Genomic DNA, 16,019 nt, shown 5'->3' on the forward strand with positions numbered 1-16,019 from the left:
GTGAGGGCTTGGAATCCGCCAGAGGAGGTGGTCGGAGCAGACACAATAGCAGCATTCAAGAAACACCTGAATGAACACATGAATAGGAAGAGGATGGAGGCATATGGATCCTGTAAGTGAGGGAGGGACAATCATGTATTCTCCTGATGAAGGGCTCCAGCCTCAAATGTCGATTTTCCTGCTCCTCAGATGCTGCCTGACCTGCTGTGCTTTTCCAGCAACACACTCTCGATCCTGCAAATGAGGACAGTTTTAATGTGGAATGGCAAAATGTGTCAGCGCAGGCTTGGACGGCCGAAGAGCCTGTTCCTATGCTGTCTTACTCTTTGTTCTAAATAGAGGTGGAATGTTTGAACTTACTCACTTTGGCATATGTCCATCTCTGTTTTCACCTCTGCTCTGTTTTGGGAATGACAGCCCCAACTCCATTCAATCCCTGACTGGGGGAGGGGGAGGGGGTGTGTGAATTCAAAATCCAATGGGCAGACAGGGTCACTCACAGCAGAATCCAAACGTTGAGAAATGATCCCAATCCCTGTTCCTGCCTCAAAGAGAAAAAACTGGCCCAATGACTTCCTTCCAAAAGAGTTGAATTGTCAGGAAAGCAGTTTGGAATGGCTTGGGGCACAACAGAAATGCAAGTTTTTTCTTTTATCTAGTCTCATCAAGCATTAAACTTCAGACATAAATATTCAAGTAGAAAGCCAAGAGTGAATTTTCATATATTTGTACCATTATTCTGTGCCTTTCTGAAATAAACACCGTAATTAATTCAGTCTGGGTCTCACAAACCATTCTTTAAAACATTTAATAGAAGCATTAAAGCATTCACAACAACACCATGCAGCTCATCATATCCATGCTGGCTGTCTGTGGGGGAAACTCAGCCTTCTCTCTTTCTTATTTGCTCTGCATTTGGTTTTCTTTTCAGGTAATGATCCCATTCATTTTGAAAACCATGATTAAATCATCCTTAATGCCACTCTGAGACAGTGAATTCCAGATCCGAACCACTCACTGAGTGAAATGTATTCTTCATTCACTATTTGTGCTTTTGGTTCGAGTTTCTCCTAGCCTACTCTGTCGAGTCCCCACATGATATTGAATACTTCTGTCAAATCTCCTCCATAAGGAAAGAAGAAAGATATCCTACAAAGTAGGCAAAAGTGAGGACTGCAGATGCTGGAAACCAAAGTTTAGATTAGAGTGGTGCTTGAAAAGCACAGCAGGTCAGGCAGCATCCGAGGAGCAGGAAAATCGACGTTTCGGGCAAAAGCCCTTCATCAGGAATGGAGGCAGGAAGCCTCCAGGGTGGAGAGATAAATGGTGGGGGTGGGGCTGGGGGCTACCTTCTCCCCATCCCCCCCCACTTATCTCTCCACCCTGGAGCTTCTTGACTCTATTGCTGATGAAGGGCTTTTGCCCGAAACGTCGATTTTCCTGCTCCTCGGATGCTGCCTGACCTGCTATGCTTTTCCAGCACCACTCTGATCTATCCTCCAAAGTATTTGCGTAATTGAAGAGCCTCATCATTGGTAACTATTTTTGTGAACATTTCTGCTGTCTTTCAAATGCCTTCACATTCTTCCTAAAATGTGGGTGCCCAGAATTGAATACCATTCTCCAGTAGAGGCCAAGCCAGTGTCAAAAAATAGATGGCGGTGAAATCGTGTTGTTGCTGGACGAGCCTCAGGCTAACATTCTGGGGGCTTGAGTTCAAATCCCACCGTAGCTGATGGAGAAATTTGAATTCAATTAATATATCTGGAATTCTAAAAGCCAGTCTGATGGTAACTGGGAAACTATTATCAAACTGCTGTTTTTAAACAAAAGCTATCTGGTTTGCTAACGTCCTTTAGGGAAGGAATATGGCCATCCTTGTCTGGCCTGTATGTGACTCCAAATCCACAGCAGCATGTTGACTCGGATTTGTCCTCTGAAATGATCTAACAAACCACTCAACTCAAGGTACAGTTAGGGGTGGGGCAACAAATAGTGGCCTTACCAGCATTATGCACAACCCATGTAAAGGTTATTAAAAACGTTCACCATAGCATCCTTGCTTTTGTACTTTCTGTTTCTATTTATAAAGCCCAGCATCTTAAACACCCAAACAACCACTTTCTCAATTAGCACTACCAACCTTACTAATTTCAGGAGCACTTTCTCTGCACTCCTTTTATTCTTTATTTTTAATTGTCTCTCCTTGTTTTTTTTTACCAAAATTAAGCACTTCACACTTCTCTGTATTAAGTTTTATTCATCATGTCATAGAATCCTACAGTGCAGCCCATTGAGTCTACTGCTAAAGCTAAGCTACACTAGTCTCACCTTTCAGCAGTAGGCCCATAGCCTTGGAGGTTATGACAGTTCAAACGCTAATTCAAGCACTTTTTAAAGGTTGTGAGGTTACTCGCCTCAACTACCCTCCGAGGCAGTGAATTCCAGATACCAACCACTCTCTTTTACTCAAATCCCCTCTGAACCTCCTGCCTTTCCCCTTAAAATGATGTCCCGTTGTTATGGGCCCTAAGGGGGGACAGCAGCTTTCTATTCACCTTTCCATGTCCCTCATAATCCATACATTCCAGCAGCCTGTATGCCATTGTCATCCTCCCATTACTTCCAAGTTTTGTCTCCTCTGCAAATTTTGAAATTGAACCTTCCAAGTTGAGGTCATTAATGTAGATCAAGAAAAGTAGTGTTCATGATCTCAATCCCTGGAAAGCCCCTTATTCCAGTCTGTAAAACAACCATTCACCACATCTCTGTTTCCTATCCCACTCAGCCAACTCTCTATCCATGCTCCCACATAGGCTTTCAACTGTGCTCATAAGCCTATTCTGTAGCACTTTATCAAATATCCTTTGGAAGACCTTACACACTACTTCAGAAACATTACCTTCATCATCCCAGTTCTGAAGAAGAGTCATTGTACCTGAAACATTAACTCTGTTTTCTCCCTATAGATGCTGCCAGAACTGCTGAATTTCTCCAGCAATTTCTGTTTTTACCTTCATCACACGCTTTGTTCCTTCATTAGAAAGCTAACTCAGGTTGGTGAAACACAGAACAAATCCATGCTAGTCTTCTCTTAGTAAAGACTAACTTCTCTTTAGTTTGTCCAAGTGATTCTTATTTTCTCCATCAGCATCTGCTCGGGTTGGTTCAGAGTTGCCCTGTCCCCTAGTTCCACTTCATCCTCCGGCTCATTCAATGTTAACAAGAAACTTCTCTTTTTAGACATTAATTAATGAAAGATGTGACAAATCACAGATACCCCATGCCCCTCTGGATCCTTCTTCCCCTTCCCTTCTTTCCTCTCCCTCATTGACTCCATCCCCTCTCCCAACCCATTCTCCTGTTGTATATTTACTATCCCTTCTGACTTCCCACTCTCTGATGCTGAATGTTCCATACTCAGCAAAGGCTTCAGTTTTATCCACCTGTACACCACCTCAATGAATTTCAGGCACAACATGACATTGAACTCTTCTTCCATTACCTTTGCCTCCACGCCCATTTCTTTGGACAAGAGTCCTCTCCCAGTACCAACGACTCCTTCACCTGCCTCCACCTGGATCCCTCCAACTCTGTCCCTCCACCTGGATCCCTCCCTCTGCCCTTTTACCTCCACTGGTCCTGTTCATCAAAAACTATCAATGTGACATTGGGCACCTCCATTTCTCTGCTCCTCTCACCCATTCCAATCTGTCTTCCTCTGAACTGACTGCACTCTGTGCTCTCAGATCTAAGCCTGACTTTGTAATCAAGCCTGCTGACCATGGTGATGTTGTAATTGTCTGGTAGACTGACTTCCATGTTGCAGAGGCTGAGCACCAGCTGTCTGATACCTTCTCCTATCTCCCCCTAGATCATGACCCAATCAGGGAACATGAGGCTACTGTGTGCACAATCTCATTTTATTTGGCTATTTCCTACTCCCTACCCCTCCCTCACTGCCTCCAAGCTCATTGTCCCCTAAAGCCATATAGCTCGCTTCTACCTCTTTCCCAAAATCTATAGACAGGACAGTTTGTTTCTGCCTGCGCCTACTCCACAGAACTCATCTCTTTCCAACAATTCAAATTTGTCTCCCCTTGTTCAGTCCCTTCCCACTCACCCCTGAGATTCTTCTGACACTTTATGTCATTTTCAGAATTTCCAGTTTGCTGGCTCCTGTACCTCCTCTTCACCATGGGTGTGCAATTCCTTTACACATCATCATGGTGGTCTCAGGGGTTCCCACACCTTCCTAGAAAAAAGGCCAAAACAATCCCCATCCATAACCTCTCTCTCCTGGCTGAGCTCATCTTCACTTTGAACAACTTATTCTTTAATTCCTCTCACTTTCTTTAAATCATAGCTATCATCATGGATACCCTCATGGACCCAGTGATGCTTGTCTCTTTGTGGAATTATCCTTATTCTAGTTGTACTGGACCCCACCACAGCTCTTTCTCTGGTACTTCGATAAAAAACATCAGCGCTGTTTCACTACCTCGTCCAGAATTGGAAAGGTTTATCAATTTTTACCTTGCTCTCACCTTCACCTGGTCCATCTCTGACTCCTTCCTTCTCTTCCTTAACATCTCTATTTCCATTTCTGGGGATAGGCTGGCCATTGATATCCATTAGAAACCCACCCACTCCCACAGTTACCTTGACTATTCATCCTCACACCCTGCTTCCTGTAAGGATTCCCTCCAAATCCCTCAGTTTTTTCATCTCTGCCAAATCTGTTCCGATGATGGTAGCTTTCTTAAGCTGGCCTTGAAATGTCCATCTTCTTCCTCAACTGAGAATTCCCCAATACTGTGGTTGTCAGGGCCCTCAGCAGTGTCTAACAGACCTCCCTCCGAGGGGTCCTAGGAAAATTGGACTCATATTAGGAAAACCTCTTTGCTGTTTGGAGTCATGTCCAGCACAAAGAAAGATGGTTCTAATTATCAATGTTCAATCACCACATTCCCAGGACATCTCTGCCAGAGTTCCTCAAGATACTCTCTTAGACGCAACCATGTCAACTGCTCCATCAAAGACCTTCCCTCCATCAGAATGTCAGAAGTGGGGATGTTTGCTCATGATTGCCCAATGTTCAGCCCCATTGACAACGTCACAGATACTGAAACAGTCCCTGTTCAAATGCATCAAGACCTAAACAACATTCACATTCAGAACATACAACTGTCAGGCAATGACTGTCTCCAACAAGGGAAAATCTCACTATCACACCATGACAGTCTACATGACATTCCCATTGCTCAATCCCTCACTATTAAACATGCTGTGGCTTCTCTATCTCGGCTGGGATTTGTTGCCTACCCCTGATTTGATTGGTTTGCTCAGCTATTTCAGAATCAGCAACATTGCTGTGGGTCTGGAGTCACATTTAGTCCAGACCAGGTCAAGGTGGTAGATTTCCTTCCCTAATGGGAATTGGGAATAAGATGGGATTTTATCAAAGATTAGTTTCACAGTCACAATTACTGAGATTAGATCTTTTCAAAACAAAGGAACACAAAAATCCATTAGCAACTGCAATAAAATGTGAGCCCCCAGCCTCAGCCGACTAACCCAATCACTGAATTCCTGTCTCAATAACACTACCATTATGCCACTTGTTCCACCCACCTGTAGACAGAAGCCTGAGTCTAAGACAGATGGCTCAGTGGTAGCCATTAGTGTCAAGGAATCCGGAGTTTAATTCACATTGAATCCCTATAGTGTGGAAACAGGCCATTCAGTCCAACAAGTCCACACTGACCCTCTGAAAGGTCAGCCACCCTGACCTTTACTCGACATTCACCACTGACGATCCATCTAACCTCCACATCCCAAAAAACTATGGTCAATTTAGCATAGCCAGTTCACCTCACCTGCACATATTTGGATTGTGGGAGGAAACACACAGACAGGGAGAACTCCATGTAGATAAATTGCCCAAGGATCGAACCTAGGTCCCTGGTGCTGTTAAGGAGCAGTGCTAACTACTGTGGCACCATGCTGCCCAAGAGAGTATAAGAAAAATCTTTGTAGAGTCTCTGGAAAGACAGTTCATGGTTTATTAGATTAGATTACTTACAGTGTGGAAACAGGCCCTTCGGCCCAACAAGTCCACACTGCCCCGCCAAAGCGCAACCCACCCATACCCCTACATCTACCCCTTACCTAACACTATGGGCAATTTAGCATGGCCAATTCACCTGACCTGCACATCTTTGGACTGTGGGAGGAAACCGGAGCACCCGAAGGAAACCCACGCAGACACGGGGAGAATGTGCAAACTCCACACAGACAGTCGCCTGAGGCGGGAATTGAACCCAGGTCTCTGGTGCTGTGAGGCAACAGTGCTAACCACTGTGCCACCATGCTGCCCACAAGTGGGCACCCACATGAGGGATGTGACTCTTGAAAGATGAGCAGTGTCTGTCCACTGATGCAGCCTGACTACCTGAGTTTTCCCAGCATTCTGTGGTTTCAGATTGTGCAGTATTTTGCTTTTAGTCCTGAGTGCAAATTCATTCCACAGTCTTCAGCATGTGACACTGCTATGGTTATAAGAATTATATTTTGTCCTTTTTTTGATGAGACTTTGAGGCAAAGGTGGAGAGCTATCTATTGAAAACTGCTAAAAATAAACAGCCTGAGATCTTGGGTTATAGAGAAATTGGAACTATAGAAGTAGCCTGAATGTGTGGGGTCAAGCTCTCAACCAGAATGAGTAGTTTACCTTGCAGCAGTTGCTGCTGGGACCTTGAAATGGAAGCTATTTCCACCCATTTCCACCCCCCAGTCAGATAAAATCTGGGGTGGGGAAGTACTGTCTCTCTTGCAACTGAGAGACAATGTATTTTTAAACTTGCCTTTTATCAAGGGGGCGTTGTTGCGATCTGACTACAGTGGACCAGTGAGAAAGTGGGGACTGCAGATCAGAGTCAGAGTGTGTGGGGTATTGGAAAAGCACAGCCAGTCAGGCAAAATCCAAGGAGAACAGTCAATATTACAAGCAGAAGCTTGACAGCAGGAACGAGAGAGGAGGGGTTCCAGGGGATGAGGGGTAAATGGGACATGGTACAGCTGGAGAGAAAGGTAACTGGGAATACAGCAAGTAGATGAAGGTGGGGTGTGATGGTGGTAAGTCACTGTGGAGATGTCAGAAAGACATGTTGGACAGTTCAGAAAGGGCAGTGCTGAGTTAGAGCATTGGATCTGGGAAAAAACTGGGGAAGAGAGGTCAGACGTGATGAAATCTACATGGATCCTATCAGTTTGGAGAGTGCCAAAGATGGTGCTCATCCTCCAGTTGTTGGGTGGCTAGAGTTTGATGGCAGAGGCAACTGAGGACATGTCCTTGGCAGAGTGGGAGGAGAGTCGGTGTGTTCACCCACAGGGTGCTGGCATTAGTTACATGTCCCAGAGATATTCTGCAGGCTGGTGAAACCAACTGTCGGAGCAGAGGGGTAACCATGGGCACCTGCTCTTACTGCCTCCGTCAGGTACAACAAAGTTCATCTTCTGCAGCTACACTAATACCATGACACATCTTGCCCTCTATTGCATGATGATTGTATTGTTACAATCTTGTGCTCCCATAAGGAGGGAGAACAGTTCAGTGTTTACTGTAGGAGGATGATATGGAAGGTGTAGAAAGTGGGGAAGTAGATAGTGAGATCTTCAAAAATGTCCATATGAGGTGGTGTTTGATGTCTAAAACCATATCCCCTATCTGGGAGGGCTAAGCACAGTTTAACTTCAACTCTGAATAGAACATCAGAGTGAAATCCCAATACTGGAGAGGTCAAAAATCAGAGGGATAACAGTCCACAAACAACTGGACTGGCAGCATCTCAGGAGATGGTAACATTAGGAATCCACCTGGACACTGGTTTATAGAATCTGTACTGACTGGAAACACCAACCATTTCTCCCTCAGACACTGCCACATCTGAGCAGTTCCACCAGCACATTCTGCAAACAGTGATTTAATCAGAATGGAAAGCCCCTTACCAAGATGGTCATCAATCCCCTCTACTCACTGGAAGCAGCAAACAATATCTTCCATAACCCAATCAATCATTCAGGAAGCTCACTTCATGGACTGGGAGGCTAAACCCAGAGATAGTTTAAACTAAGAAAGAATGCAGAAACAAACCAGGTCTAGACAGAAGGCACCATGAATGACTGCTTTATTAACTATTCCAATCACTAGTTGATGGGTGTTTGCTTGTGTCTCCTGTACAGGAACAAGGCCAGCAATGAAGCAGAAATCAGACAGACAGCTGTCACAGTCAGGACCACCATCACACCCAGCTCTGACACCACACCTAAAAAACAAGGAGAAACCAATGGTTACTGAGGGAAAACAGGGACAGAAAGGGAAACTAGCAGACAGACAACTCACCGCTTGGAGACCTCTCCTGCATTCTTCCGTCACCCTCAGTCAGGGGCTGAGTTGCCAGGTTGGTCAGCTCAGTATCCAGAATGATCAGGGGGCCGAGTGAGGCCTCTCCTTCCCATTTCAATCCAGCTTCACTCTCTGCAGGATCAAACACCACAGTCAGGGAGGGGGTGGGGGGTGGGGGGGGGGGGGGGAGATGGGAGTGAGGGGAGATCCCCAGTATCTAGAGGGCAATGTCCTACCAGCTTCAAGGCCAAGGTCTCTCCCTCTTCTGGAGGGGATCAGGATCTCCCTTGTGCTCCCACAGTTCCCCACATGGCAACAGGCACAAATGTCACTGTCTGACTCCTCCAATGGGGTCCAACTAAACAAGAGAAACAGCCCATCAACCACATGTTGCATCACCTCTCCCAACAACATCCCTGAGGGACAGGGAGAGGGAACTTACATATTCTGCAGCTTCTGGAAAGTACAAGCTTTATTCCTGGAATCTCCCTGATCCACTGCAGCAACTCAGGTAACAGGTGATGAACATCTGAGGGACACAGAACAAGTCAGTGTTTAGTGACTCCCTCCCCAGGGTGGAGAAGCACATCAGCAGCTTCCTCTTACCAAGGATCGCTCATCACCATAGAAACGGAAGGTATCCAGGTCAAACCGGAGCTTGTCCGGCTCCCGCACGTCTCTCGGCAACACAAAGGTTGAAAAGGAGTCCTCAGCTTTGCTGTCCAGGAGGCAACTGCAGATGGACAAAGGGCCATGAAGTGAATGGAGTGAAGCCATTGAGATGGGAGCAGCTAGAGAAAGCAGAGAGCTCCTTACCCATTGTAGTCAATGATGCTGTATCTTGGGGTGGAGTCCTTGTCTGGGCTCAGTGTAGCTACACAGCAATCAATGTACAGCTTCAGGGGCACATGGTTGGCCATTGAAACAGAGGCCTCAATGTGAATGAGGTCTCCCAGGGAGTAGACAGTGGAAGTGCGCTCTGTCAGCCAGTCACCTGAAGTACAGCAAGACAAGGGTTGGAGCCAGTGGGTACAACTCCCAGAGAGAGACACCAGGAGATCCCACCCCAGCCACCCATCACATACCATTCATTAGACGCAGGGAAAGTGACAGATGCCCTTCTCCAGACCTGGTGGAGCTGAACGGGATCCAGGTGGGCTTGATGGGATTGCTGCTCACATTGCCCTTCCTGGGGGAGGGAGACAGGGCAGCCATTTTAGGATAGTGTCAGACAACTGTCACTATGATCCCCTGCTATCAAGTAAAGAGTCTCACCTCAAATAACGACATTCAATGGGAACAACAGCACCATTGGTTCTCAATGGCAGATCCAGGATAGTTTGGGATGTGGGTCAGGTGGGTTGTGTAGACCAGGAAATCTTCAGTCATCTGTAAGACAAGGTTAAAGAATGAGAGGCTGATCTGAAATGAGAAGGATCTACAGTGTTTACAATGACACCGTCCCATTGTGACAACGCTTTAGGGAGCACGACAGGCTCAGGGCCAGGAGACTGCTTTCCCACACCAAGCTGGAGAGACCAGTATTCAAGTGCAAGAGTTCAGGGGTTAGTCATTTAGGATCAAATTAATGTATTACATAATGCCAAATATCAGGATGGGAATTCCTGATGCAAATGTTGGTTAAAGAGGTGTTGGGCTCCCAGGCAGAGTTAGAGATAAATATTGATGGAACAGGGACATGGTGATTAGCACTGCTGCCTCACAGCACCAGAGACCCAGGTTCAATTCCCACCTCAGGCAACTGAGTTTGCTCCTTCTCCCTGTGTCTGTGTGGGTTTCCTCCCACAATCCCAAAAATGTGCAGGTTAGGTGAATTGGCCATGCTAAATTGCCCCGAATGTTAGGTGAAGGGGTAAATGTAGGGGAATGGGTCTGGGTGCATCACCCTTCAACATGGACTTGTTGGGCCCAAGGGCCTGTTTCCACACTAAGTAATCTAATTTTTAAAAATGGTGATTGTTAACACAGGAACAAGGCTGCAGGGATCTTTCCGACATCAACTCTCGATGTTATCAGGAAACCTCCAGATTGTGAGCAGAGATTGCTAGCAGAATACCGAGAGATTAATAGCAAGGAGACACAAGAGTAGAGGAAACAACAATTTACTAGGATTAAATAAAAGACTTTTACCAACAGGTCAAATGTAGAGCTCAAGGAGGAGAGTCAGTTTATTCATAAACTAGCCCCCAGTGGGAGGGAATCAAGTCAATTTGTGTTATGGGAATGGAACTACTTTCCCCTCAAACTAGCCACAGGCCATGCTGCGATGAGTTATGTTCCTGTGACCTCACTATTGGAGAAAAGAATCACTATCAAAAAGAGAAATCACACTTTAGAAGGTCACAACTAAATTTGGAGAATGTTCATAGTATCAAAACATCACCCACAAATCACCACATGATACCCAATTCATACTGACAAAACACATTGTAATAGAACAACCCCTATCATCAGGGGATTCTAAACCAATGAGAATGGAGCACAAGGCTAGAGATAGAGAACAGTTCAGGTACAGACAATCCAGGAGAGGAACCTGGACTGAGGATTTGAGAAAGCAGGAGAATGGTCCTTCTCAAGATTAATGGTCTCTCAGCCAGGAAACCTCTGCAGCCCAAGCTTCCAACAAGTGCAAACAACCCCCATTACCTGTAATCTGCTGCCGCACTCATGCAGCCCATAGTCAAAGAGGACAGTCTGGTTCTCAGGGAACACTCTGGTTGGACGACAACCTGCTGTCCCCAGGGTCAGGTCAGCAGCTTTAATCAGGTGCCTGGTTCCAAATAAATCCAGCTGGGCTCTAACCAGCAGGTTGTGCTCTCCACACTGCACCATCACAGTCTGCAGTGGGGACACACTCCCAACCTCAGACATTCGGAAACTAGAACCAATAGGACCCACATGAGGAGGCACTCTCTCAGGAACAGGGCTGGCTCTCACTATTGTCCATGGAAAGCTCTGGCTCAGAAACTGTTGCCATGTTTCAGAGCAACAAACAGCTCCAACTAACACCAACAAAGGGAACAAACCCCTCACTACACAATCACCCATGATCCTAAACAACACAACCATCCCCACACACCCCCAACCAGCTCCTTTTATACACACAACCTGCACTCACCTGACACCAATGTGATCAGACGCTGCAACATTGAACCAATCAACCAGCCCCAATCTCTACAATTTCCACCAATGACTGAACTCATTGAGTTATTACCAGGAGGGCCTATCTCATTTGGACCAATAGGAGTGGCTGTGAGCTGCTGTGCTGTCACCTGACTGAATTCAGCTCCACAAGGTCTCATGGTGAAGGCCCCATGGATACAATCATCAAACATAGCTCATTGATCCAGGAGGGTGTCTGCTGGGTCCTGCCTCCCTCCCTCACCCGAGGGACTGACAGTGAGACCCACGGAGAGATTGTCTGAGGATGGGGTTTGGGTAGAACAAAGGGATTGACCTTATACTACGCCTCCCCCTGGAAGTGTTTGATGGAGTCAATATGGAAGATGCATATGTTAACTTGTCATGTCCCTGTCTGGGGAGTGTTTGATCGGGACAATGCAGGGAGAGCTTTACTTTCACTTTCCTTTTAATTCATAGACTCGAGGCAGTTTTACTCTGTATTTCACCGCGTGCTGTCTCTGTCTGGGGGCCTTTGATGGGGACAGCTTTCCTTCCCGTTTTCAAGAAAAGTGGAAGATTTTGTTTCAGTTGGAAAGAGTAGAATCTTTTACTCTGTTTCTAACTCAGGGATGTCCCTGGATTGAAAGTGTTTGATGTAGACAGTGTAGCTATACGTTTAGTTTAAAAGTGTAGAGACAGCTGTCTGTTCAGTGACAATGAGCAGAGGAAGCTCATGTATCGTGTTCCACACTGTTAGAAACGAAAATCGCTTCTCAATAATCGCTCTAGACAAATTCAGGAAAACAAAGTTTTATTAACAAGTCAAGTCTGCAGAGTCGGGCACCCTTAAAGAAAAGGCGCGCTGAGGCTTACAAAGTCTCCATTATTTATAGGACAACTCCCTCCTCTCCTTGGCTCCAACAAGCCATGAGGTTCACATTCTTAAAAACATCATTATTTTTATCACAAAGTCTGCAACAAAAGGCTCCAGAGTCTCCAAAGTTTGTTGTTTTTCTCACCCTGTAGTCTTATCAGTCAAAAGCTTTTTAATCTTGAAACAGATGTCTCAAGTCGTCCTCCCATCCTGGAGTCTTATCAGAGAAGGACTCATCCTTCTCTGCTGTGTGAATGGCTTCATTAATCAAGAGCCTGCATGCTTTTACTATAGCTCACAAATTGTCAGCATTCTGCACAATTTAAACTACTCTACTTTTGAGTATATAAAATTGTTGTTAGAAAAGAAACAAAGGTTTTGTCTTTTATTATAGATCAGTCTGTGGTCCAGGCACATCTTAAAGTTTAAACCGAAATTACCTCTTACACACACTGACCTTGCTCTGGTGGAGTTTGTTGGGGGATGGTGTTGAGGGAGAAAGTGAGGACTGCAGATACTCGAGATCACAGTCAAAGTGTGTGGCCCTGGAAAAGCACAGCAGGTCATGCAGCATCTGAGGAGCAGGAGAGTCGGTTTCAGGTATAAGCCCTTCATCAGATTGTGGATTGGGAAAGGGGCCTTTTAGATAAATAGAAGGTTAGGGGTGGGGGCAAGGAAGCTTGTGGGCGGCAACAGTGGTTAGCACTGTTGCCTCACAGCGGCAGAGACCCGGGTTCAATTCCCGCCTCAGGCGACTGACTGTGTGGACTTTGCACGTTCTCCCCGTGTCTGCGTGGGTTTCTTCCGGGTGCTCCGGTTTCCTCCCACAATGCAAAAAATGTGCAGGTTAGGCAAATTGGCCATGCTAAATTTCCCGTAGTGTTAGATGAAGGGATAAATATAGGGGAATGGGTCTGGGTGGGTTGCGCTTCAGCGGGTCGGTGTGGACTTGTTGGGCCGAAGGGCCTGTTTCCACACTGTAAGTAATCTAATCTAAAAAAAAAAGCTTGGATTGCAATAGATAGATGCCTTGGGGATGAGGGCAAGGCAGCTGGGTTGGTGATAGGTACATGCAGGTGCGGGGTGTTCAGAGAATTTTACATTCACTCTAAAAGGGAAGATGGGGCAGCATGGTGGCACATTGGTTAGCAGTGCACCAGGGACATGGGTTCAATTCCAGTCTCGGGCGACTCTCTGTGTGGAGTTTGCACACTCTCCTTGTGTCTGTGTGGGATTACTCTGGGTGCTCTGGTTTCCTGCCACTGTCTAAAGATGTGCAGGTTCGGTGGATTGGCCATGCAAACTTTCCTCAGGGATGTGTAAGTCAGATGCATTAGTGAGGGGACATGTAGAGTAATAGGGGAGTAGGGGAGTAGGAGAAGGGAATGAGTCTGGGTGGGTTATCTTTCAGAAGGTCAGTGTGGACTTGTTGGGCCAAATGGCCTGTTTCCATTTTGTAGGGATTGTATGATTCTCGATAAAGATGGATAAATCCCTAGGAGCTAATCAGGTGTCCCTTCGATCTCGGAGAAGCTAGGGAAATGGTTACTGGGCCCCTTACTGAGATATTTCTATCATTGATAGTTGCAGGTGAGGTGCTGGAAGATTGGAGGTTGGCTAACACATTATCATGATTTAAGAAAGTTGCTAAGGAAAAGCCAGGGAATATAGACCGGTGAGCCTGACATCAGTGGTGGGCAAGTTGTTGGAGGGAATCCTGAGGGACAGGATTCACATGTATTTGGTAAGCCAAAGACTGATTATGGATAGTTAGCATGGCTTTGTGCATGGGAAAACATGTCTCATGTACTTGATTGAGTTTTTTGAAGAAGTAACAAAGAGGATTGATGAGGGCAGAGTAGTGGGCATGATTGATATGAATTTCAGTAAGGCATTCAACAAGGTTCCTCATGGATGACTGGTCAGCAAGGTTAGATCTCATAGAATACAGAGATTTGGATACAGCACTGGCTGGAAAGTAGAAAACATAGGGTAGTGGTGGAGGATGGCTTTTCAGAGTGGAGGTCTGTGACCAGTGGTGTGCCATAAGAATCGATGCTGGGTCCACTACTTTTCATCATTTGTATAAATGACTTGAATGTGAACATAGGAGGTATCATTAGTAAGTTTGCAGATGACACCAAAATTGGTGGTGTAGTGAGCTGCGGAGGAGGTTACCATGATCCAATGTGATTGGGCCATGTCGATTTCACCAGTTTCCTCATTTCCCCTCCTCCCAGCTCTACCCCATCCCATTTATCTTGAGGGCATCCCCTCATTCCTGATGAAGAGCTTGTGCATGAAGCATTGTCTCTCTTGTTCCTCAGATGCTGCCTGACCGGCTGTACCTTTCCAGCAACTCACTTTCTGACTCTGATCTCCAGCATCTGCAGTCCTCACTTTCTCCCAACTGAGCACGTGCACCGAGAAATTGTAAATGCAGTTCAATGTAGATCAGTATGAGGTGTTACTTATTGGGAAGTCACATCAAGGTAGGAGTTTCATGATGAATGTTCGGGCCTTAAGGAGTGTAGTGGAACAGAGGGACCTTGGAGTTCAGGTGTATGGTTCTCTGAAAGTGGAGTCACGGGTAGACAGGGCAGTGAAGGAGGCTTTTGACACACTGGCCTTCATCAGTCAGGGCATTGAGTGGAGATGTTGGGAAGTTACGTTGCAATTATACAGAATGGTGACGAGGCCTGCACTTGGAGTATTGTGTTCAGTTTTGGTCACCTTGCTGTAGGAAAGGTGTTATTAAACAGGATAGAGTGCAGAAGGAATTTACAAGGATGTTGCCAGGACTCCGGGTCTGAATTGGAGGGAGAGGTTACACAAGCTCAGATGTTTTTCTTTAGAGCAAAGGAGCCTGGGGTGGGAATCTTATGGAAGTGTAAAAGATCAAGAAAGGCATGGATGGGATGAATGTGCTCAGTCTTTTTCCCGGGGTTGAGGAGTCAAGGACGAGAGGGCACCAGTTTAAGGTTAGAGGGGAGAGAATGAAAGGGAATTGAGGGGCAATGATTTCACACAGAGGGAGGTCCGCATATGGAATAGGAAGCGAGCAGAGGTGGTTGAGGCAGGTACATAAACAACGTTCAAAGTGCATTTGGACAAATTCATGGATAGGAAAGGATTAGAAAGCTGTGGGACATGTACAGGGAAATGGGGTTACTGGGGATGGACATTTTCATAGGCAAGGACCAATTTGCCAAGGGGAGGAGGTTCCACAATTTCCCCACCCTCAATGATGGGGGAACCCAGCACAAAGGATAAGGCTGAAGCATTTGCAACATCCTGCAGCCAGTAATCTCCAAAGGGACAATCCATTGTCGTCCCCTGCATCACCGATGCCTGTCTCAGTCAGTACTATTGACACCATGTGACATCGAGAAACAGCTGCAGACATTGGATACTGTGACGCCAATGCACACTGACTAACATTGTGGGAATAAGGTGAAAGAGCTGTGATCCTGAATGTGCTGTGTCCCTATCCATTCTGTTCCAGTACAGCTACAACTGTAGCATCTACCTGGAAATGGAGAAAATTGCCCAGCAGTGTCCTATTGACAAAATGTGGGATAAATCCAACCTTGC

General features: G+C 46.1%; 1 protein-coding gene across 1 annotated transcript; it reads right to left on the minus strand.

The window, feature by feature from the left end:
- Positions 1-8,995: 8,995 nt before the first annotated feature.
- LOC122541054 (zona pellucida sperm-binding protein 3-like) lies at positions 8,996-11,299 on the minus strand. Its single transcript, XM_087981219.1, has 5 exons — positions 11,075-11,299; positions 9,717-9,796; positions 9,493-9,596; positions 9,224-9,401; positions 8,996-9,140 (listed from the first exon to the last, which is right to left on the minus strand). The coding sequence occupies exons 1-5, from the start codon at positions 11,297-11,299 to the stop codon at positions 8,996-8,998; spliced, it is 732 nt and encodes a 243-aa protein (XP_087837345.1).
- Between the last annotated feature and the right edge of the window lie 4,720 nt (positions 11,300-16,019).

This window comes from Chiloscyllium plagiosum, unplaced genomic scaffold (assembly GCF_037043375.1).
Source record: "Chiloscyllium plagiosum isolate Xiang-an unplaced genomic scaffold, Cpla_swu_hap1 HiC_scaffold_39, whole genome shotgun sequence".
NCBI classification, from domain to species: Eukaryota; Metazoa; Chordata; class Chondrichthyes; order Orectolobiformes; family Hemiscylliidae; genus Chiloscyllium; species Chiloscyllium plagiosum.

Bases quoted from the DNA above. Each gene is read 5' to 3' on its own strand.
- LOC122541054 (XM_087981219.1), bottom strand. From the start codon at position 11,299: ATGTCTGAGGTTGGGAGTGTGTCCCCACTGCAGACTGTGATGGTGCAG. The intron at 9,597-9,716 runs GTGCTGTTGTTC...TCCCTCCCCCAG, and splicing joins TCTGCCATTGAGAACCAATG to GAAGGGCAATGTGAGCAGCA. The intron at 9,141-9,223 runs GTAAGGAGCTCT...GTCCATCTGCAG, and splicing joins AGCATCATTGACTACAATGG to TTGCCTCCTGGACAGCAAAG.